The 24,375-nt window shown below is 41.5% G+C and overlaps 1 protein-coding gene across 2 annotated transcripts; it reads right to left on the bottom strand.

The window, feature by feature from the left end:
- Nucleotides 1–1,556: 1,556 nt before the first annotated feature.
- On the bottom strand, nt 1,557–24,375 carry LOC119371889 (39S ribosomal protein L39, mitochondrial). 2 transcript variants are annotated; one of them, XM_037642346.1, is made up of 10 exons: nt 24,173–24,375; nt 22,965–23,174; nt 22,601–22,740; nt 22,322–22,421; nt 19,242–19,303; nt 9,148–9,260; nt 5,694–5,841; nt 5,333–5,404; nt 5,177–5,224; nt 1,557–1,791 (listed from the first exon to the last, which is right to left on the bottom strand). In XM_037642346.1, exons 1-10 carry the CDS (start codon nt 24,237–24,239, stop codon nt 1,609–1,611), a joined length of 1,143 nt encoding a protein of 380 aa, XP_037498274.1. In that variant the 5' UTR covers nt 24,240–24,375; the 3' UTR covers nt 1,557–1,608. The 2 variants fall into 2 exon arrangements, with proteins under 2 accessions (XP_037498274.1, XP_037498282.1); XM_037642354.2 differs by lacking the exon at nt 24,173–24,375 and adding an exon at nt 24,032–24,050.

The following is a 24,375-nucleotide window of genomic DNA, read 5'->3' as shown; positions in this document are numbered from 1 at the left end:
ATCGCGCTCTACTCTTGAAGGCGAAGCTCAAGCGTCCTCGAAGTTTTTTTTTTTCTCATTTTCTTAAGTATGTTTATGGGCTACAGACGTTACTGGTGTCAAACATTTTCTTTGTAGGGCACCCCATGTGGTTACCATTTATTAAAACATAACTGTGTAACAAAAATGTTTATATTCTAGAATAGGCATTCAGATTTCAGTCATTCTGGAGATCAGTATTTATGTTTTTCGAAACCTGATGTCAAATCCCCTTCAGAAATGACCCTCATATGAGATATAGAAAAGGCCTTCTATCAAATGCCAATGTTAGCTGGCATTTTGTTCAAGCTCTCTCTCTCTCTCCCACCTGCTCCAACCTTTTTCTCTGTACCAGCCCTTGCAGGAGACAATTTCCTGACTGTGGCCCAGTAGTTGAGAAGAGTTTGAGGCCCCTGATCTAGGTCAATTACCAAGAGCAGAGCCTACACATAAAAGGAAATTCAATGAAGTATAATGCGTATGCATTCTGCATAGGGATGGCCGACACCGCCGCCTGTGAACACTGCGGCGACGAAGAAACAATTCGACATGTTCTGTGCGACTGTCTGAAGTATAGCACACAGAGACAATCTCTTTGCCATGCTTTCAACAAGTTAGACGACCAGCCTCTATCAAATGAAAGACTACTACGCCATCGTCCGGACATAACGTCGCAGCAGAAGGTTTTACAAGCAATACTAGCCTTCCTGCGATCCACTGGCCTGTCAGAGCGCCTCTGAGCGGAACGCTCTCGTGAGTGTGAGGTTGTGATTGTTTATTTTTTCCTTATTATTTATTTTCTCTCTCTCACTTTCATCCCCCTATTCCCCAACCCCAGTGCAGGGTAGCATACCGGAGACAAACTTCTGGTTAACCTCCCTGCCTTCTGCTCTTTCTCTCTCTCTCGCAATGAAGTATAAGAATGGGCTGGTGCAGGCATTCCCAAATCATGACAGGCAATTTGCAACTGTCCCTACCAAAAAGTGTACAATGTATACTTCCAGTACTAACATATGAGGCTGAAACTTGGAGGATACCAATGAAACTTGAGAAAAAGTTGTGGACCAAGCAGCGCATGATAGAACGGAAAATGACAGGTGTAACATTAAGAGCTCAAGACAGCAGAATGGGCCGATATTTTAGTTGACATTTAACTGTAAGGAATGGGCCTGGGCGAAAACTGATGATCAGCTAGAGCAACGGAATCGGTACCAAGGGATAGGAATTGCTGCTGAGGACGGCCGTGAGTTAGATTGTGTGATGAAATCAAGAAGTTCATAGGCACAAAATGGAATCAGCTCGCATAGATATGGTACACTGCAGATCACTGGGAGAGGCCTTTGTCCTGCAGTGGACAAGAATGATAATGATGATGATCACAATATACCTCAAGTGGCTTTGTTCAACATTTGGAGCCAGCCAACGCAAAAAGTGCCTCAACCATCATGGCTATGAGAGCACCACAGGCTCTTAAAACATTTATGCTACAGCCCAATACTTTGTTCAATGTCCACAGGGCACTGACCACAGATACCACATTCAGAAGTGTTATTATTTTATCATAACATAACTACAATTGTTCCTAACTTCTCAGGTAGAAGAGGTGCGGTTAGATGCTGCAGGCACAGAGTCTTTGGGGGCGGATGCGACATTGCCACTTGCGACCTTGCTTTCAACATGTTCATCCTCAGCGCTCATGTCCTCAAAGTGCACATTCTCTTCACTGGGTTCCTCATCAGCTTCACACTCGGTCTTTGGAAGGCCTGTGTAATTCTGCAACCAAAAACAAAAGAGAAGATGTGTTTGTGCAGACAAAGCAACTTATTGACTATACGTATTTGTCTACTACAGCACCACTTTGGAGGCTAGCAAAGAATGTATTCCATGCTACCAGAACTATACTTCCTGCTTCCAGTGAAGACATGCATGGGTAACACATTCCAATTTATGACCATGTGTAGAAAAACAAATTCATAAAACTTTTCATGCTTGCAAATTAAGCTTATCATGATGATGTTCCTAAAGAAGTGGTGACACAATTTGACTGTTACACCACACTGATGGGAACATAGAGGTGCCATCTGTACAATATCAGCCACAAATACAGCCTAAAAAGTATTTTAATTGAGTTTTGAAGTTCGTGAAAGTGCCGAATTGGAAATCGAAGCAAAAAGTGATGAGGTCATTGAGCAGGGACTATTTGTAAACAATGTACGTCACGAGTTCTGGCCGGGTTGCCGGAGGCGTGTATGCGATGGACAATGCTTGTAGCGACACCTGATGATGCAGAGCCTAACCAGAGACCTACAAACAAAACATTGCACCGACTTACCCGCTTACTGACTTTGTGTAAAGCATGGGCAGTGAGATAATTATCAACTCACAGTATTCTCATTGTTTTTTACTCGACAAGAACAGTGACGCGACTGAGGAAACAGAAAAAAAAATTCATCGAAGTTGGACAAAACGCCACAAGATGTCGCTACCGACTCCACGGCTGCTGCTGCAGCCGTCAACTTCAGTTGGAAGATGACAAGGACAAAATCACAGCCACCGACGAGATTCGCGAAGTGAATTCAGCTTTTCTGATTGATTTTTACAGTCCTCCCAGCTCCTCCATCCATCGCCACACTAGATAGGCAATGTAGTTTGATGATTGAGGAAATGAGCACTCGCAGCGCTCAACACAGCAGACGAACAGCGCTAACATGGCAGAAGCTGGCCAGTGACGTCACTGGCTCTCGTGGTCACATGATAGTATTTAACGAGTAGGCCGACTACGTCATGAGACCTTTTTAAAGTATGATGCAATCCTGGAGATAATGAGGGCCACCCTATGTTGACTCTAACTTCATAAGAAGCTTAGAATGCATTACACAATCGAATGCTTTACTGAAATCAAGGAAGACCAGATTGACTTGAACCGTTGAGTCTAGACCAGTAGTAACGAGTTGCATAGTGGTGGATGGGCCCTTATGAAAACCATGCTGTGAAACTGAAAACACATTGCTTAAATTCTAGGTAATCAGTGATGAAATGGGCAGCGATATGTTTGAGTATTTTACAGCACGTAAAGTCAGCAATATTGGATGCTATTTTCAGTTAACTGATCAGCCTTTTTATAATCAGGAATGGCACAAGCCATAAGCCAATTGTCAGGTTAACATGTAGAGCACAGTGACAAATGAAATATGGTTGTTAAAATATGAGACATCAGCTCCACAAACCGACATAAAAACATATGTTTTTTGTCAGGGCTGTTCAAACCTTTTACTTTCACTTGTAGTGACAATGTCAGCACTCTTTCAGTTTGTATAAAATCGGAATCAAGCAGCAATGATGCACAGTTGTACAGTGAGCTATCAGCAGCAGCAGCACAGTGAAAATAATCATTCATTACAGCCGCAATATCTCAGGGGTTTGCAATCAAGGTGTCATTAGTATGCTTAATTTTAGCTATGCATGCACACTTGTTTAGGCGATGCCAAAACCTGCCTGAACTCAATTTCATAAATGTTGGCCAAGTAACTCTAAGGTACAGTCATGGACAAATGAAAAATAAACAGGAAATTACAAAATAGAATAGGCTTCACAAGTGATAACTCAACAGCATCACCTAGGACCGCTACTTATGTTGTTGCTAAAGATGGTTTAGGCCTCAGAGCCTCAGAATAAGCACGCAAGCCGAAATATTGCTGACATTATGCATACTGGCAGAAATAAGAATGAAATAACGTGTTTTAGTTAAACCTAACTTGGTTTGTATTTCAACTGTCCATGACTGTACTTGCTTCGTGCTGACAACAGAGTGCCTCACAGCTCTACCTCAAGGTCACGTATCTTAGGTGGGCTAGCACACTTCTTTTCTTTTAGCTTGCTTCAATTTATGTTTCAAGTGGATGATAGTTGTATCTATCCAGAGGTTCAAATGCTTCTGTGAACTGGTTTGCTTGGCACAAACATTTCTTTTGTAACGATGAACAGTTCGCTTAAAAGAATTCCAAAAGACAGCAGCATTACCACTGGCATTACTACTGTGGACATCAGTGAGCCTCCAAAGGACATCAAGCACTGAATGGTCGTCAGCTCAGGCAAAACCTTTCACAGTTTTTACAGGCGGTTTGTTGGCCTTTCAAGCAATTCGCTAATACACATGTAAAAGAAACTAGCCTATGGTCAAAAATAGCCTCTTCAAAAAATACATTGCAGGCAGAGAAATACCTACTAATAAAGTTAAACCTCAAATTGAGGCACCATTCCCACATTCCCGTTCAGAATCAGTTCAGATCTAATTTATAACCAACACGGAAAGACACAAATGGCTGTAACTTCAAAGTAAAATATGGCACAAAGCTAAAGATCTTCAAGAAAATTATTAGATGGAATAATTTTTTTATGTGATAGCATTCAAGTGCACGACTGGGCAATGTTCCATGCTCTGGGAGGATAAATAATAAATCATCTTCACGTAACCGAACAAAAAAAGTAGGGGCAAAGGGGCAGACATGGGTAAGAGGTTGGCACTTTAGAAAGAGCAGAGGTGTCAGCAAGCTCACTCATGCTGCCATCAACATGACAGACATACGAATGGTAATTTGAAAAAACAGCAGGAAGTGGAAGATGGAAGTTGCGATGAAAAAATCCGTAAAACAGGTGGTGGATGCTCGAGCCTGGAGAATGGTAATTTGAGCATTTATGCAATCAGTAGCGTGCAAATATTATTAGGCACAACATACAGTCGCGTCACAGGGGCACAATATCAGCTAAATTGTGAATGCTGCATCACTTAACACATATACATACCAAATTTTGGCAGTGCCTCAGTTTCAACAAATATGAACCCTTGCAGATTCTCCTGGTGCCTCATGGTTTTTAATGACATCCTTGACCAGTAGTTTGCTGTGTAAAGTAACTTATAACTTTGAAAAGGAATCTAAACAGTCATTACAGGACTGACTTATGGATGTGCCTGTGTATCAATAAAATTTAATAGTACTGCACCATTATTTTGGTACTTAGTACCCAAGTACTCAGCCTCACATTGTAGCTCCTCCACAAAAATACTGCATATGCTACACTTATAACTGTTTAATAGAAATCTGCATGGTCCAAAGGAGATCACTCTTTACATATTCATTGTTACTCGCTGAAGACTTACCATTCTTTGTGCACGTTCACAGCAGACATTATAAGCAAATTCACTGATCTGTAATCAAGCAAAGGTACAAATACATGGATTGTAAAAAATGAGTATGAACAGTGTGAACAAATCAAGGTTATATAACATCTATAAAACAGAACAAAGCAATCTTACAGAAAATGAGCTCGGTATGGCCAAGCCCTGAAATCGGTAAAGGAGCCCTATAGAAGTGTCCATGGGATAAACCTAAAAGAAAAAGAAAAAAATGTTACTCATCAGGTTGTGATTTTTTCAGCACTGTACTGCAGTAGTTTTTCAGCAATGCAGTTTCACGCCAAGCTCAAGTACATGCCTAAAGTTCAGTGGCAGTAGATTATTCCATGAGAAACATTTGCAGAGAGGGTGCAATGTCAAAAAGTGAAACTCCCAATATTATGTTTGTATAATTTTTCTAAATTTAAACAGATGTCATTAGTAACGTTGGGAACTTGCTACACCGGCTGCAGAACTGAGAAGCCTATCTACTAGCACTTACCGCAACAACTTTGAAACGGCTCATGTGATCAAGAGATCCAACCATGGGTCCGGAACTGATGTCCACATGGTCCAGCAAACGGTACAATGTAACTGTGTTACCGGTCGTTGATGCTGCTGCAATTCTAGGAATTTGCTCCGCCTTATACCTGTTAAAAAGAAGGGCATTTCATTTCTATTTGCAAGTGCCAGCAGGCTGTTAAGAAATCTTAAGAGTACTGACACAAAAATTTTCCATCTTTTTTTTTTTTTTTGCAATAAGTAGGTAATGACCCACTTATCAAGGCTGGAAACCTTGTTTCCTCGAGTGAGCGACAATTTATCATTTGGAGGTGGTTTTATAACACGCAGTCGTAGTTTCAGTTTCAAAGACCGCCAAGTGAGGCAGGACCTAGAGTGGTTTTCATGTAAACATTGCTGGCTATGTCAGCACACAAAACGGCATGCACGTAAGCACCATGCTGACAACCAACCTTTTTCAACGAAGGCTGCTATAATTCCCTCTGGCATGTTGTAAATACAGTGAAACCTCGTTGATACGATCACGACTCAAACGAATTTCGGGGTGATACGAATTTTTCTTTGGTCCCGGCCAAGGCCCATTGGCCTGCAATGTAATGGAGTACGGCTGTTTCGAACAGATTTTCACCCCGCGACGTTTGATACGAACGTACGCTACCGCGCAGGTACGAAGAGGTGCTGTCCGCACTGTCGCGGAAGATGCACCAAGCATGTGCGGGCACAGAAGCGCAAGCGCGGGCATGCGCACCGCGCCGCCAATAGGTCAGAATCATAGTGTAAGAAAAATACTTTTCTTACACAGTAATCAGAGTAAACCTCCAGTGACGTGTCATAGCCTCCGAGATTAAGTGCGCGAATCTTGGAGGCCCTAATGCGCCTCCGTGTGCCTTCGCGTTTAGACTGTAATCCATGTCTTCCATGCAAGCGATGTCCTCGTGCATCAGACACCCTATGAAAAGCGGACGAGGACCCAAAGAAGACAAGGACGGTCTTGGCGAAGGAGCTAGGCCTCACAATGTCAACATGCCCGACTGTTGGGGACGCACTTGTGTGGGCACTGCCGTCAATCTCTCGAAAAACATCCCTAAGACCACCGCGATCAGAAAATAATAATGTAGGACCGCCGTTGTGAAATTTTCTGGCCTTCATCTATCGCGTCAAAGCGCTCCTTAAGTAACTGTCGCCGCAGTACTCCGGTGTCATGCGAAAAAGCATGCTAAGTTTTGGAAGGGGCTACTAGCTGTCGCGGGTCACAACACACCTGGTTCAATAAATACACACGCGCGCATGGGCTGTATATATGAGTGCGACTATGATTGCTGATGTCTGAAAACTTCACTGGCAATCATTTAGAGCTGTTCGTGACTTTGCTGCGGCCCTGAAGAAGAATAAATGATAATGTACGCCAGCTTTCTTTTGTCGCATGCTAATTTTTCATACTTTCTGGTGATACGAATTTCGGATGATACTAATATTTTTGGTGATCCCACGAGATTCGTATCACCGAGGTTTTACTGTATGCGTGACCCGACAAAAATGCACTGCCAAGGCAAGGATGTCAGCTTTTGTACTTCCTTGGAAGGCCATAAAGCAGGTGCCTCTTCTTTCCGTTGAAAAGGTCTGCTAGGAGTGAGCGCTCGCATGGATAATGGCAGTCAAACTCGTGATGCATATCGCTGTTGGTTGTTTACAATAACACCAAGTTGGAGTCTATGTCATGAGGTGGGCGTTTCACGAGCAGTTGTGCAACACGCACTTTAAAATTACTATATTGCAACGGCTATATATTAGCCGTTGATATTTTGTAGATGACACGTGTGTGTTCACACTAATTTATCCCACAAGTTATTTTGCCTTGAAAATTTCGTGTCAGTACTCCTTTAATACATATTGTCCTTACATGAAGGAGGAACTCCCTTTAGTTAATTTATTCCCAAATGAAGGCTCCAGCTGCACCCCAAACATTTCTATCAGACCAATCCTTCGTTATTACGATCCTGAAATGAGCCTTCACCAGTTCATTCTACTTGGCTGGCCGTCTCGGACATGCCTTACTCCAATGGTGACAGTAGTAATGGTGCCAATTGAACTAGCATCCGACTTCACAGAGCATAGCATACAGTAAATGAATCCAGCACATCATTTCCTGTCAAATTCACCTATTTTCGACCTGCTCCAGGAAGATTTTATCGTGACAGCAGTAGCTCACAATGTACGTATTATTACAGCAGTTATTCAATTCTAAAGCGTGCTTTTTTTTATTCATCTGAAATGCGCTGTGTCGTCATATCTTCCTTTTCATCTTCGTGTTTCCTTGCGCTGAAACTTAAGATATGAAAATTCCTCCAGCAGTGCAATCCGAAGTGAAACCAAAGCTGCATTCACAACATCCTGGTCATCCCCACTGCCATGACAAGATGGTGACCATAGATGCGAGTTTGCACAGAATAACAGCAATATGCCACTTTCAGTCTGATTATGAGTGCACACATTCAAACAATAAGTTCCTTTTCCAGTTCGTGACAAGTCACATCACGTGTTCTAGCAATTCCAGAGGACAATCGCATTCGCAACGGGACAAACTAGCAATGCGGTTAGTCTAGCGTGGGTCACACCCCTGTTTGTCATTGTTGAGGAGCTACTCGATAAACGTAGGACATCAAACGTGTTATTGACCATAACACAGACAACATATTTTGTACTCCTCGTTGATACTGTGCCTACATATGGTGCCTACTACCGAGCAGTGGATCACGTCTGCGGTACAGGCCTCGGCAGTTGCCATGTTAAAAGCATCGGTGTCTTTATGTAGAAAAGGCGCACTCTGGATGGGCACTTTGCAAATTCTTTGGTGGTCACAAAGCGGCTTTCCAAGAGGGACACTTTTTTTGGAGCAAGTCATTTTTCCCACACTCGTAAAAGTTGACTCAGAACAGCACTGCATCCATTGCACACGTGTTTTCCCCTGGCAGCCTAGCAGCAGCCTCACGGCAGAGTATACATTCTCCACAGACAAACAATGGCATCAGGATTGCAGCACTACTTAGTGGACTTTGTGACGAATGAAAACTTTCTGCTCCTCTTGACAAGACGAGTCTGCCAAAGTCCCATGTCACCTCGTGGCAGCACACTGAGCAGCCCCGTGGCAGTTTATACTTCTCCATCTCACTCCCGAACACAGGTTGTCAAACATTCACATAAACACCACCTGTGGTGCTCATAGAACAACATGACATGACTCGCATTTGTCATGACCCCATCGACCAATCAGGATTTTCATGCCACAAAGCCACCGATGCCAGATATTCTGTGACAAGAACTTCTTAACACTATTCCATTTAAAAAAATAAGTTCCGAAAGAGTGAAAATATCACCCACAGCTAAGCTGTGCTATAACCAAGTAGGAAAAAGTTGTGAAGCGAGATAGCACTAACTTGTTGTCTTCAAACATACGAAGTGCCACTGAAGCATCCACCTCAAGCCGCTCAAAATGGTGGGGCTTTGTTGCAAGTCTTCTGCCCATCCCTGATAGAACGTCCATCTCATCCTGGAAAGGAATGTGGCTTTGTAGCCAAAAGCAACTCCAAAAGACATCTGCATTTCAAACCAGTTTTGGAATCATTGTGTTTCAATGTAGAAACAGTCCACTGGCAACAACTCTAAATGCTTGAAACAATTTCATGCTGGAAATTCCTTAAAGCATTTAGAGCTTAGTCAAGTACAACAATTTCTGGCTAGAGACAAAAGTATTAGACTAAAATTGCATTGTTTCCTTGGTAGCATTTTTTTTACCATGAATGAGAAGATGTAGCAATGAAAAAACTGTATGCTCTAGATGCACAATTTATAATTATTAAAGAACATTATTCTAGGCAGGGTAGTGGCTAGATTTATGAGTTACACAAAAGCATTTTTTTTTTCCTCGTTTCTTTGACACATACATACCTGCCATGGCAGCTTAGCACCTAAGGTGTTAAGCTGCTAAGCTTTAGGGCATGGGTTAGATTTCTGGTCACATTTTGTTGGGGGCAAAATGCAAAAACACCTGATGACTTACAACAGGTGCACATTAAAGAACTCCAGATGGTAAAAATTAATCTGAAGTCCCTTACTAGTGTGCCTCATAACCGTACTGTGGTCTTGGCAAGCAAAACCTCAGAATTTAACTTCATTTTGTATCTATGAGTTATGCACTCAAAAGAATAAGGTTTCATGCCTTAATTATTAAGGCAGAATCTACTTTTTAAACACTAAAATTAAGACCAGATTTTCACATCAGTACTCTTTGGAAGCAAAGGAAGCAGAAGCAAAAAGTGAGACTCTAAAGGAACAGGTACAGATGGGTCCACTGTTAAAGGGAACACTCGCATTCAGGGTACGTCCGGATTTCGCTCTCCTACAACAGCATCGTGGCTTAGATTTGCATAACACTGCTGGTGGTTGACAGTTCTGAACCCTTATGACAGACTATTAACATGCACGACCAATCTTTACACATGCACTAGCCGTTAGGGGGCCAACAAAATGAAAGGTGTTCATTCAAGTGTTCCCTTTAACAGTGGAACGTACTGTACATACAAGAGCCACAACTCTCCACAACAGATCACTCACACATTTCTTGCGACTGATATTGCTAGAAACAGTGCAGGTTTCGCAGTGCTTAATCATTTGCTAGCTATTGCTGATGGTGCCTTGCACACTGAGCAAGATAACTGCAACTACACCGCTCTAATGTCATATGTTACTAAGAGTTCCCTATACATTATGAGATTACCATTGCTCTACAGGCATGAAATAAATAATATTTCCCCTATTGCTGATATCTTATAATTTACATGCTAATATACTACCGTGTATCTACACATCACACAAGACTAAACAATGTAATAATGTTCTACACTAATCACGACGCTCAAGTGCCGAGATTCATGTTTCCCCATTTTGAGCAGACCTGCACAAAACTGCCTTGACATTACATCATCCCATAAGGTTGAAATGAAAGCATTTTTTCAAAACCTATAGCTTCATACCTTTACAGTATTGTTCTAAACGTCTATGAGCTCTTATTCGATGTACTACTGACTTGTGTTCTGCCTGCTTACTATGTTGTTCCACAAACACACATATTCTGCATCTCTGCCATTTTCTTGCACCCTGTACATTATCTTCCCCCAATTTTGTGTTTCTATTGTATATTTGATTTCTGCCTTCTTCTGTTATCTTTCTGCATATTTGTGAATATTAGTATGCATCTTTGCCTATTCTGCACGCAGGATTATGTAAACTTGTTATCTTGTTGCTTTACTCTGCTGCTGAACTGCATAATCAAGCTCAGTTAAGCATTTTTTTTAACACGAAGTGTTTTATGCCAGGGCCCACCAAGACTTCACTGACATCATTTCCATCCCGGTAGTGACGTCAGTAAAATATACATGAACAGATGATAAAGACAAACTAGAAGAAAAAGTTTCGTTGATTTGGATGACCTGGGAATCGAACCCACGACCTCTCGGTCCGCGACAACAGGTGCCCGGTACTCTGCCCACTGCACCACCAACGCATATGCACGAAGCTTTACAAGTGCGCCTTATATCTCTCACACCTCTCTCTAACAGTGATCTCCGTTGGTGGGGTGGTGTAGCCATCTAGAAGTGGTGAAGTGAAGTACTGCATTATGACACTAACGAGTTCTAACAGGGAGCGCTTTGGTAGTTTCGACGCAACGGAGGCTTTCAGTGCATTATTGTAGGAAGCTCTATGGTTGGTGCAATGCACTGTACGCGATGATTCAGTTTGGTGATCGACAGCAGTACGTGCTTTGCCTTTCGCGTTGTGTTAGAGTGACGACTCATCAACAGAGTAGTGCAGCTTCTACATGCACCAATGGTCTTTCTCCGCCGCTTACTGCTTCGAGTGCAATAGCACCAGCTACTAAAACCGCTGCAATAAGTGGCACAGAAAGGCAGTGATGTCGACAAGCGAATGTTGCGCAGTGAGTGATTTCGTGCAGCGAGAGAGATACCAACGGTTAGCAGAACGCCTTCCCCCGTTCACGGATCATGCTACGAGCTCTGCCTCTCGCGTTCCTGAAGCGCTCTATAGTATATGCATTAGCACAGGAGTAGGTTACCTTATAAGTGGGGAGCACACGCCTTGGCGTTTCTCTCGTCAGATGACGACGCTTTAAAAAAATGAATGTCGAGTACCAGTGTTATCTGCTTGTTGATGCCATCTTTTTGCGGTGTTCACCCTATGCTTTGTCCGGGTGTATGTAAGTACTTCAGCTACCACAAGGATTAAATCATGATCTTTGGCGTTAGCCTTCAGAATGGAGATGTGCCACTAGGTGTCAACGTGGGTGAATCCACGTCCAACGGTGCTATAGCTGCCAAACACCAATAGACATTGTGCAAGCTCTCATACATCAATGTACAATAAACAGTCAACTACTCGTGTGAGGACACGGTTCAATTTCTTGTAATACCAATTCCTATGACAGAGGGATCAACCATGTTTTTTTGTTATTTTTTTCTTCTGTTGCCTGTCCACTTGAAATGGAAATAATGTGACTGATTGCTTGACTCTGACGAGCCTTCATTTTCTACATTACCCACCATGGACTGGGCATGGCGAAAGGCCTACGGACAACATGCCTAAACCGGCAATACTGTTTTTGCAGATCTTGCCATGGATTTTCGGCGCTTCAACATCGATAAGCAGAAACGATGCTTTGCTTCCCTTCGTGGATCATCAGGGCATTGGAACCGTGCGCACAACGTGGGTGGATCGCCTGTCAGGTGGAGTGACGTCATCGATGGACCAGCTACAAAAGGACGAACGCAACAGAGGCACCTTCACTGGGCACGGCGAAAGGCCTACGGACAACATGCCTAAACCGGCAATACTGTTTTTGCAGATCTTGCCGTGGATTTTCGGCGCTTCAACGTCGATAAGCAGAAACGATGCTTTGCTTCCCTTCGTGGATCATCAGGGCATTGGAACCGTGCACACAACGTGGGTGGATCGCCTGTCAGGTGGAGTGATGTCATCGATGGACCAGCTACAAAAGGACGAACGCAACAGAGGCACCTTCACTGGGCACAGCGAAAGGCCTACGGACAACATGCCTAAACCGGCAATACTGTTTTTGCAGGTTCGTTACTATTACAGTACTGCATGCTTACGAACTGACAACCGATTTTTGTTAGTATTGCCGTGCCCGGCTACTTGTGTTGCTTGTATGATTGATTGTTGGTCTGTGGTCTTGATGCTCTTGACGTCAGGTGATGTCGAGGAAAATCCCAGACCAAGCACAGCACATATGCTAGAGAAAATCTTAGAAAATCAGGCGGCATCAGATGCTAAGATAGATGCTATGAGGCAGGATATTTCGGACTTGACTTCTAAAAGCGACAAGCTCGCGGGTTACTTAGAGGTCATCGAAGAAATGAGCAAACGTATCAGTAGCCTGGAATCTCTTGTTCGCCAGCAAGCAGACAAATTAACTGAATACGAGAACAGGAGCAGGCAAAATAATTTGTTGGTTTTCGGCATTCCTGAAACGACTAGTGAATCTGTATCAGATTTGGAGAAAGCCGTTTTTGATAACCTGTTTCACGACACTGTGGGCATCACCGTAAAATCGGTTGATCGAATACACTGCTTGGGTAGACAAAGACTAAACAGCACGAGACCTGTAATCATGAATTTTTTCGATTATTGCAAAAGGAAAGTATACTAAAGAACGCTAGCAAATTGAAGGGTAGCTCTATTAGGATAAGTCACGGTTACGCTAAAGAAACAGTCATGCGCAGAAAGATGTGGCAAAGTAGCGAAACAGAAAGAGAAAACGGAGCGAAAGTAAAGCTGATACACGATAAGCTTAAGGTAAATAGTGACTTCTATGAATGGGATAACGAACGGAACATCCACTGCCCTTGTAAACGAAATCAAGATAAAGCGGCCCGCAAAGATAATCCGGAGGACTCGGACCTGCGCAGTTCAGCGGTAGCAGGATCATCAGTCAGAATGTTTGGAAAGTGAGTTGCACCGTCGCAATCGTAGCTCAGATTGCTTTCACTAAAAGCAAGAAGCATCGTTAACAAAGCAGCAGAGCTTGAATATTTATTACTTTCATATAGCCCGCATGTAGTTATAATAACTGAGACATGGTTAAATAAGACTATCGAAGACAGTGCATTGTACCTGAGGGTTATAAGATCTTCAGGCGGGACAGGGATTGCCGAGGTGGTGGTGTTGCATTGGTGATCAAAAGTGCGATAGTCGCAACAAAAATAAATTGTACCCTATCAGAAATGGTCTGGTGTAAGGCGAATTATGCTAACGCAGTGTATGTTATTGGAGCCGTGTACAGACCACCTTACACTCCACCTGAGTTCTTGAAAGACTTGAACATGTTTTTGTGTTCCAATGTAAATGAAAATACTACAAGGTTAATAATGGCTGGCAACTTCAACTTGCCTCACATTAATTGGGAAAAACTTTTTACGGGGCCTGTAGAGACTGCTAGTGCTGACATGTTACTTGAAGTGATGCTTTCTCATAACCTGAGCCAAGTAGTAAAAGATTATACGAGAGTTACCCTTACGTCACAGTCATTGTTGGACTTGGTTTTCATCTCTGGTAAAGTGTGTGATTATGATATAACAGTCGAAGATGGCATATCTGATCACAGATTGATTTCTATGAATGTGATGTGTGGCCCCAGTGCACGAACAAGACCCTATGTGTATGTTTATGTTAAAGATTATTGCCACGCAGATGATACGTCTATACTTGATTATCTGGAGCTATCACTCGATGATTTTCAAACCGCGTCAGAGAGGGAATCAATCGAAAATTTGTGGAGACGTTTTAAAGAAATAGTACAGCACTGCATAGACAACTGTATACCTACGCGGAGAAAAAGAACAAAACAATGCAATCCATGGATAAATAGAAGCATCATTCACATGAAACGCAAGATAAAAAGACTGCACAAAGGAAAGGCGGCAGCAGCTGAAATTTCGATGATTAAAAAGAACTTAAAAACGGAACTCAGACAAGCTAAGGAAACATTTTTTAATAAAACGCTCGCTAGGTTTCTGCGGGATTCTCCACGAAAATTTTGGCTTTTCTTTCAGGAGAAGGGTGAGAGAATGGAGCAGATATTAGATGGAATGCAAATCGTACAGGCGGAGAGTGAAATTTCCGAGAGGTTCAATCGTTATTTCCAGTCAGTGTTCATTAAAAGCCAAGACGATGTCGAAGAGTATCAGTTACCTTCTCCACTGACATGCATAGCGGAAGAAATCTGCATAACTCATGAAGGAATATTTAACCAATTACTGCTGTTAGACACGAAAAAAATTGGCGGACCTGACGGTATACCGACTGTTTTTTTTGCGACGATATGCAGAGTGGTTGTCTTATTACCTTACTTTACTGTTTAAAAAATCATTGAACTGTTGCGCGTTACCCCAAGACTGGCGCAGTGCGGTAGTCGTTCCAATATTTAAAAGTGGCAACCGATTGTTGGTAAACAACTATAGACCTGTATCTCTGACCTCCGTGTGCTGTAAAATGATTGAACACATTATAGCAAAACATATAAGACAGTTTCTAGAAAAAAATAATATATTATGTCCTTTCCAGCATGGCTTCAGATCCGGTCTTTCTACTGTTAAACAACTTATTGAAACAATTCATGACTTTTGTATTTCCTTGGATGCAAGTCAGCAAATGGATGTTATATGTATCGATTTCGCAAAGGCATTTGATAAAGTATCTCACCATAAACTTCTTTCTAAACTCCGCAGTGTAGGAATCAGTACGCAGTTGCTTGATTGGATTGGTGCACATTGTCACATCGTCAGCAAGCTGTTAAAGTTAAAAACTGCGTATCGAGCAATTTAGAGGTTTATTCAGGAGTACCACAGGGCTCTGTGCTAGGGCCCCTCTTGTTCCTGATATATATACATTGCTTCAGTTGTCGAATCACCTGCTAAAATTAAACTTTTTGCAGACGACTGTCTAATTTATTGCCAAGTTACATGCAGAGACGACCAGCTTAAAATCAGCCGCTGTCTTCAGTCACTAAGTTCATGGTGCAGAAAATGGGAGATGGAAATTAATTACAAAAAGTCCACTTACACTCACATAACGAAAAAGAAAGTAATGCTTTTGTTTGAATATATGATTGAGGACAGAACTCTGGATAATGTGACTAGCTTCAAGTACTTGGGTGTAACAATTACGGATAAATTAAATTGGACTCATCATGTAGAAAGCATATGCTCGTCAGCATATTAAAAATTATGTTTTTTGAGGAAAAAAATACCGAAAGCGACGAGAGGGATGAAATTATTGGCATATAAAACTTATATACGTCCTATTCTAGAATATGCTAGCGCAGTTTGGAGTCCGCATCACAAGGTTCTTAAGCAAAAATTGGAGCGTATTCAGAAAATCTCTGCACGTTTTATTTGTTCGAAATACAGGCGAACAGACTCGGTAACGGACATGCTAAAGGCATGCGATATTGGAACTGTTAGAAGTAAGAAGACAGAAGTGTCGATTGAAATTATTTTTTCAGATATTACACGAAAAGGTAAAAATAAATAAAGATACATATATAAAGCAGCAGCTTGAGAAACGGCCTCTGCGAACAACTCATTCCCTCATTGTGCAACCAATACGAACGCGTACTGATTTGTGTCGTTTTTCTTTTTTTTCCTGATGCTATAAACTTGTGGAACAGTTTACCAGAGGAAGCTGTACAAACAAATGATGTATCTGATTTCCAGGTATTCTTAGATAGATATTTGTGATAACAATGATGTTTCTCGTTGTTTGGCCGTTGTTAACTGTATGTATGTGAAGCGTTTTCATTGTGCCCACCCTGCAACAACCCTCAACAGAGGGTTAACAGTTTGACGAAATAAATAAAAATAAATAAATAAATGGTGGTCTAGTGGTTATGGTGCTCGACTGTTGACCCGAAGGTAGCGGGATCGAATCCCGGCCGTGGTGGCCACATTTCTGGAGTCCTCTAATACGGCGTCCCTCATATCATGATTTTGCGATGCTAAACCCCGACAATTATTATATCATTTTCTGCATTTAAACACATCAATATGTTCATGCCTCCACCCAGCAGCCAACACTTCGATTTACATTATATGTATCCAATTACTCAAATTTTTCGGATGAATGACCCTCTTGACATGTCAAATAATTTAATTCCCAAAGGCTTAAAGCAGAATATATCAATAAGTCAAGCATAGCATGGCTCAAGGCAGTATATTCGGACCATTTCTATGTAATATTTATGTTAATGATATCATCAATACTGATGCCACTCCTACCAATAAGATCTATGCAGACCAGGGGCGTAGCCAGAAATTTTTTTCGGGGGGGAGGGGGGGCTTCAACCACACTTTATGCGTGTTTACGCTTGAGTTTGTATGTGCGCGTGTGTATATACGCAAGCAAAACTGAAAATTTTCGGGGGGGGGGGGTCTTGAACCCCCCCCAACCCCCCCCTGGCTATGCCCCTGATGCAGACGATACTACTACATTATTTTCAGGAATTACAGACATAGTCATAAAAGTACCGCCCCCCCCCCCCCCCCCAAACAAAGTAGGAAAAAGTATAGCATATACATAACCGGTCTGCGCAGAATCGCTTGCAGTTAAACTGCTCCAAAGCAAAGGCAGTTCTCTTTCAAGTGAAGTTCCTTCCTTGTGACCTAACTCAGTTCATTACTCTGTATGACACAACAATCAAACTGGATGCCACAGCTAAAACAGTGGGTGTTAACTTTAACAGAGCTGCATAGGGAAGCCACCATACTGAGCACAAAAAAAAGTCTACACAAAGCACGGAGTGCACTGCGCAGATGTCTAAGACTGTTACCAATGAAGCAAGAGCTCCATAATCTGTTCTGCATTATTTGCCTCTCAGCTATGCTACTGTTATATTTTTTGGTAAATTAGTTCTAAAATACAGACACTTATTTAGTTTATCTTTTAAAAAAGTTTACGTACTATTGAAGGAATTTGTAGATGTAGATGTGCATACGAATGTGTTTCTAAAATTTAGAATCTTACAGCTGCATTTCCTTTAGGAATCCCACCTTCTCTTTTCTTTAAAATCTGAGCTAATTATAGGTATCATTCATGTAGAAAACATCACTAACATGAAAAAAAAAATTCTGCTGTCATCATAACACTGGGCAGTTCCAAGCCCACATAAAAACTACGACTTTCAGATACTTTCTTACTGCCTTCCAACAACATTAAAGAAATACAATTTAGCAACGTAAGCCTACGCCATTTATCAAAAAAATGCACTAAAGCAATTTTTTTCTGTTGCCTCATAGCCTTTCTTCTGCATTAGCCTTTTCAAATGAGAATATTTTTGCATTTGTTTTATGTCAAAATCAGCAGGCAGGTAGGACCAGTCAAGCTGCTGTTATTGAACATTGAACATTGTTTATTTGCAGGAAAAAAATACAAAATTTCCCTGCAGGAGGCAACGACTAAAGGCTAAATAGCCTGACGAGGTCTTGACCTCCTGATACAGTCTGCGTCAGTGCCACATCATACACATTTACACATCAGTAACATACACATATACAAATAAGTGACATATTATACACATATTATACACATTTCAGTAGTATGAGATATTACTTGGTTTTACATGCTATTATATTCATTTTTTTTTTTCATACATATACATTCACAAAGATTTATACATTCAGAACGTACTTACTTCTGCACACATACACAAAAATGTTTTACAAAAAACAGGCTTCTTTCTACATAATATACATTTGGAATATAATTTTCATAAAGAGAAAGCAATATTGGAATCAAACGATTCTGTTTTAGTATCATTGTTCACAGCAAAGAAAAAAAAGAAATCAACTAAGTATAAAAGTATTCCTAAATGTAAATGCCTATGGATCTACTATGACGTTAGTCGAAAGAAGAAATGATTTATGATGACATTTAAATTTCTTAGTTTTCAGTGTAAAGTCTATATTCGATTCGTGAAGGTTTAGCAATTGTATAATCTTATATTCAATAGCCTGCTTGCCATAGTTCGTGCGTGTTTTCTTGGTTTTGCGGGTAGAATTTCTGAAGCCGTATTTTGTTGATACAATGCGTGGGAAGGAATCCTGCAGTTGAATGCAGCTTTGAATCCTGTAGTTGGAATCTTGTAGTTGAATGCAGCATGCAGCTTTTATCCTGCTGTCACCACCAATCATGTACACCTTTGCAGTTGTGCGGTGAAATAAAGTTACGTTTTTCAGAATATGATACTTAGCTGTCACTAACAAAGGAGCATTCACCAATTTTGCACAAATGAGCCCCATCCACCTGCTTTGCATGCAATGGCATAATATGCTTGGAAGAGATCAAAAGATGAACAGTTCTATTATATATAACAAAATAAATGCTGCCAGAAGTGAACAAGCAAGTCTGTTAGAATTAAACATAAAATATGAAAATGACTTACCCGACGAGGTTCCCAGTTTTCTATGCCAAGGTCCACATTGTACACAAAGCTTCCAGATTTTACTTCACATGGAAATAAAATCGATAAACACTTATATGAGTTCAGAAAGTATGGTAGACAACCATCAGACTATTTATGACATGCAGGTGATAAAGTAATCTGCTGCCGTAATTATGTGGATCAAATTACTGCATCTGTGTGCGCTTTGTTCAACAGAAACTCTTTTGGGGAGCGAGATGCAGCAACAAGGAAAGGCCAAAGGCTCGCTGCTAAGCTAAGTAGCAAAAGGCATGTGATATCCAGCGCTGCCAGCGAATCCAGCGCTGCCAGGAGAATCTCTCCATTCATACCAGCAAGTGCAGGAATCATAACAGTGCAAGGCAGGGGAGAAAGCAGTACATGGTTTTGCGGCATACCACAAACCATGTAACATGTTTAATGCTTTATGGCATGCCACAGAAGAGATGGCATTATAGTCAGGTACAACTTAAGAAGTCCAGCGGGGCTCCATCCAGATGACAGAAACGTGGCAGGCGATCGCCTCAGCGACAAAAAAAATAATCCCGATCACGCACTCGGCAATGCTCTCCGAAGATGGGGTTACTAGCCATCCAGTTCATGACGCAAGTCTGGTAGTGCACGCCCATTGGTGCAGGCTTGTGTGCATCTGCCTTCGAGGAAGAAAATGCCACAGAGTTCTTAAGTTGTACCCGACTATAAAGACACGTATGCATGTTTTTAACTGGCATTTTTGGATGATTCCACATTAATGTCTATATGTATAAATAATGTAGACTTCAGGAATTCTTACTGCAAAATATAGTAAGAACTGCAACACATTACACATAAAACAAGGTCTCAGCAGGAATCAAGTAATGGTTAGCTCATTCCAGGCACAGTGACATGCACACTGTTACTGTGCAGGAAATGACAGTGATTAAAAATTGTTTCCAGCCTATGTGTGAGGTGGTGTACAATTTACTGTAATGCAAAAAATGATTTTTGAGTACTTCTATTCCTATTTCAAAAACAGCTTGACAGTTCAACCGGTTCCTCCCAAAAGTCTCTACAAAACATTTTATAGAATTATAATTTTATTTTTAAGCAAGGTACCAGGATATAAATTTTGTATGTAGCATGATGCTCAAGGTTACCTTCAGTTACTTACATAATTGGTACCAGCTGAATTAAGGCGATACAAGCAAACCCACAACAGGCTTGTATAGCCTCGAAATTTGATGGCACCACCCTTTAAATGCCTCATCAAACGCGAAATTTGACCGTCGCCGTTCCGCGGTGTCGAGTGATGCAAAAAATCATTATCACGTGATGATGTCACGATGACGTCACAGATCGCCAAAATTTGTGACGTCATCATGATGTCACGTCACACGATGATGTCATCACGTGACATTGTAGCTTGGTCAAAGGTGGTCCGAACTTGGAGGCAGTGCAAAACCACATTAGGTGCAGAAAGCTTTCGAAGGGTGGCAAGGCAGGATCAACAAATACATCGACTGAGAAGAAAAATAAGGTGGCTTTCGCCTTCGGGTCATCTTAGGTGAATGCATAAGGGACCCTGCGAGTTTTTTAATATCTGCTGATAATAGTTGTGCTATCAAAGAAGAGGATGCAACTGCATTCTTTTACAGTATACACCACCCACTATGCCCTTCAAGGAGAAAGAGTGCTTTCAGGTTCGTTCATAAATACCATCAATCAGTTTGTTTTGTTTTCTCAGCTCCCCTGTAAACTTTCAAGATTACACTCACTAGTAAGTGGCCAGAGAATGATCTCGGAGACATGCGTCGCTGAGATCATTTGCAAGGTTTTGTTAAGCTGTGGCAAAGCTTACATTGGCCACATGGCTCAATGCCTTAATACCAGCCTCAAGGAACATTCCTCATCCTTGAAGGCTATGGTGGGTGGTGTGCAACTATTGTCAGAAAACCTAAGGACTGACTGGATAGGGAGGTCATCAAGGCTGGTCAGGCTGCTTCTATAGAACATATCTGAATAAGCTTCAGCTGTGTCAGTACTGACCCCTTTACTTCTCCAGTACTTTCTTTGTGCTTAACAATATGTACCACATGGCACCATATGGATACAATTCTGGTAATGCAAATCTCCAAAATTGGCCACAATATCAACCTAGAGCTACAGATTGGCTCATGCTCCATTGCCGGCTATAGTCTGTGATGCATAGCAAGCTAAAGTGGATTATTATAAAACATACAGAACCAGAACTGCAATAAATGTGCCCAGCTATAAATGTAAAAGATACCTTTCTGCTGACAGTTGCTACATGACAAACAGAATGATGACAGCTCTCCCATTCTTTTAACACCTAATAACTTTTGGGGTATTACATGCCAAAACCATGGGTATTACATGCCAAACCATGAAGGCACGCTGTAGTGAAGGATTATGGATTAATTTAAATTATGACCAGCTGGGGTTTTCTTTAACATGCATCTACATCTAAGTACACAGGCGTTCTTGCATTTTGCCCCCACAGAAATGTGGCCGCCATGGCTGGGAAATAAACCTGCTCCCTCGAGCTTCACGATGCGACACCTTACTTGCTAAGCTACCATGGCAGGTCAAGTCTAACACTTACAGAGTTTTGTCTTTTGGTTAGCTAATCGTTATTTAAAGGAGACAAATAAGAGGCTGGCAAAGCAAAACTGCTGGCTCAACTTCTGCTAGCAGTGTGACATTTCACATTAAAACCATTATTTTGTATTTACTTCTCTCGCTTACTTGCTAGTCACAGCTTGAAATATTTCAACGGTGCTTATACTTCATTGTGTTTGTTTTGCAATTGTCTTAATAAATTTTATGGTTTGACTTTCCACTTACTGAATGCCTGTAAAGTATTTGTAAATAATTGTACAAAAGTAAATAAACAAAATGAATAAATATGCGCTTAGTATAAAGTAAAATGAGGATGCCACCAAGTGTTCACAACTTGCTGAGACTCTATTCTCAACTACAAAGTCTAAAATGTGCAAATGATACCTCATTGCTACAATATCTCTTTAATCTTTCATTGCTGAACAGTTTGGCTAGATACTGACCTTGGGGTTGCGGCCAACTGTGCAGTTGTACATAAAATTGGTCCTTGAAAGCACGGTCTACTACGTAACCCAGAAGGAAACTGCCAGTTCGCCAAAATGCCTGGAACAAAGTAAAACAAAGTCTTACAAGACACAAATTTCTTACATTACTGCAATTTTAACCTCTCCATACTAAGCAGGTGGGCAGCAAAGCAAGTTACAATATGGATAACAGTAGGGCAAGAGGTATAACATACAAAATGCAAACAAGCAAACTGGAAAAAGTAGTGCGGGCTACACCTTGTTTGCGAAGTAGGGGTTCGGATCTTTGTAGAAATTTAGCCTAAGCTGGCAATCCTGTACGAGTGGTCTACTCATATCCCATGGTTCTCCATCGACCTCTGCAATGGCTGCTCTCTGCACCAGGCTTTCATGGATGTCTGCAACATTCCAAACATAAAAGCATAATTAGCACCCTGCTCATAATCATGAGTGGATTCAGAGACGGATGTCCAGAACCTCATATGAAAACATGCAAAATATTTTATACTGCACTTAATATATTAAGTCTTGCACTAATTTTATTCAAATAGAAGAAAATGTCAAAGTACACACCCAAAATTTTACACTAATGAAACTACCGCATCTTTTAAACTGTACTCACGTCTAGCACAGTCGTGTGGTGTAGAGATTCCTTTGTTCATAATTAGGGTGCAATCCTCCATTGGACCCAAGTATCGCACTTCAATTTTCTCCACGCGTGTGATGAGTGCTGCTTGACGTTCCTTCTCAGCTGTGAACAAGGCATCTCGCTTCCTCCTGACTGCCTCATTTGTGAGACGCGATTCATTGGTGGCCACTGAAGAGGAACAAACTAGACAAACCAAATAAAACGTGGATAAGAGCCATATATAACAGACCACCTCGATAAAGACAATATAATTCTATGTATCACCCTGTAAAACACTGCAAAAAACAGCTAAGAGAAACTTGTTAAGGAGGTATTGGTGGGTTAGTTGGTAGCTCATTACCATTTCAATAATAGCACTACGTTTGATACAAACACGATTCACGTAAACAACAGAGGGGCGCTGATGGTCTGAGTTATTTCTGCACTGTCGCTGATGTAACACAAACCACAAGCGCTGTCATAATAAGCTAAAAGAAAAAAAAACTTCGACCTCAGTAAGCTGACTGGTAACTGTGAAAAGCTGAACGGCACTGTTTGTTTCGTGCTAAATTAGAGTGCGAATAATACCTCGAACTAAACTATGACATTATACCGAAATTTCGGGATCAACGCCAACCCTTGCTTAGGAGTTATACGATGGATAACGGTGGAGTGAAATTTTACATACGTCTCCGTTATAAGAGAAGGGTGTTTTACTTAGGCTGGTATATTTGTTTTTGTGGCATGCTTGACAAGGAGGCGGGTGGACATCGCACCCTAAACGCCAGGTTTAATAAACCACTTTCGTTTTTTTTTTTTAATGGGAACAGTATGCAAAGCCGATTGCATGCACGAAGCTACTATTCATATGAGAGAAAATGAGAGAAGTGACTGGTGATTCTAATTTATTAGAGTGCATGCGCCGAACGGGACCCAGCAAAAGCATTCCCGGAATCTCGTCAAGGTAATCGCTTCTACTTATGTTTAGTCTAGTATGTTAGCTATAACTCTTAAATGAGGGACGCAAATTAAAACACACAGACGAATGAGACAGTACCCACCTTAATCACTCTTCCCGTCTCTTTCGTTTTTGTATGTCTTAATTTGCGCCCACCTTTTAATCGCTGTTACACGTGCAGACAGCCTCACTGAACACAACACACGCCGCGCTATCAGACGTCGTGTGAGTGCGTATTACTCACAAGATCTATGCCTTGAACACACCCCTCTCAAGAGAACGATCACGCGACTTGCAGAATTTAATGACATCGTGACGACTTAGCTCAGACTTTTGTCTCAGAGGGGCTTAAATGCACACAGGCATTGCAGAAACGCGCACACCGCAACGAGTTGGAAACCGGTGATGTCCATTGCAATGTGCAGCCCAAAGCGCACTCAACGCCGT

The sequence above is a fragment of the Rhipicephalus sanguineus genome, chromosome 1 (genome assembly GCF_013339695.2).
Source record: "Rhipicephalus sanguineus isolate Rsan-2018 chromosome 1, BIME_Rsan_1.4, whole genome shotgun sequence".
Taxonomy (NCBI): Eukaryota; Metazoa; Arthropoda; class Arachnida; order Ixodida; family Ixodidae; genus Rhipicephalus; species Rhipicephalus sanguineus.
Note: the sequence above shows the minus strand (reverse complement) of the source record. Positions and strands in the feature narration are given on the sequence as shown.

What these genes read in the sequence shown, in the direction of transcription:
- LOC119371889 (XM_037642346.1), bottom strand. Translation starts at nt 24,239, where the DNA reads ATGTCATTAAATTCTGCAAGTCGCGTGATCGTTCTCTTGAGAGGGGTG. An exon ending in ACCCCTACTTCGCAAACAAG is followed by an intron (nt 22,422 to 22,600) that starts GTGTAGCCCGCA and finishes ACTTTGTTCCAG; the next exon opens with GCATTTTGGCGAACTGGCAG. An exon ending in CGTATGTTTGAAGACAACAA is followed by an intron (nt 5,842 to 9,147) that starts GTTAGTGCTATC and finishes TCTTTTTAACAG; the next exon opens with GTATAAGGCGGAGCAAATTC.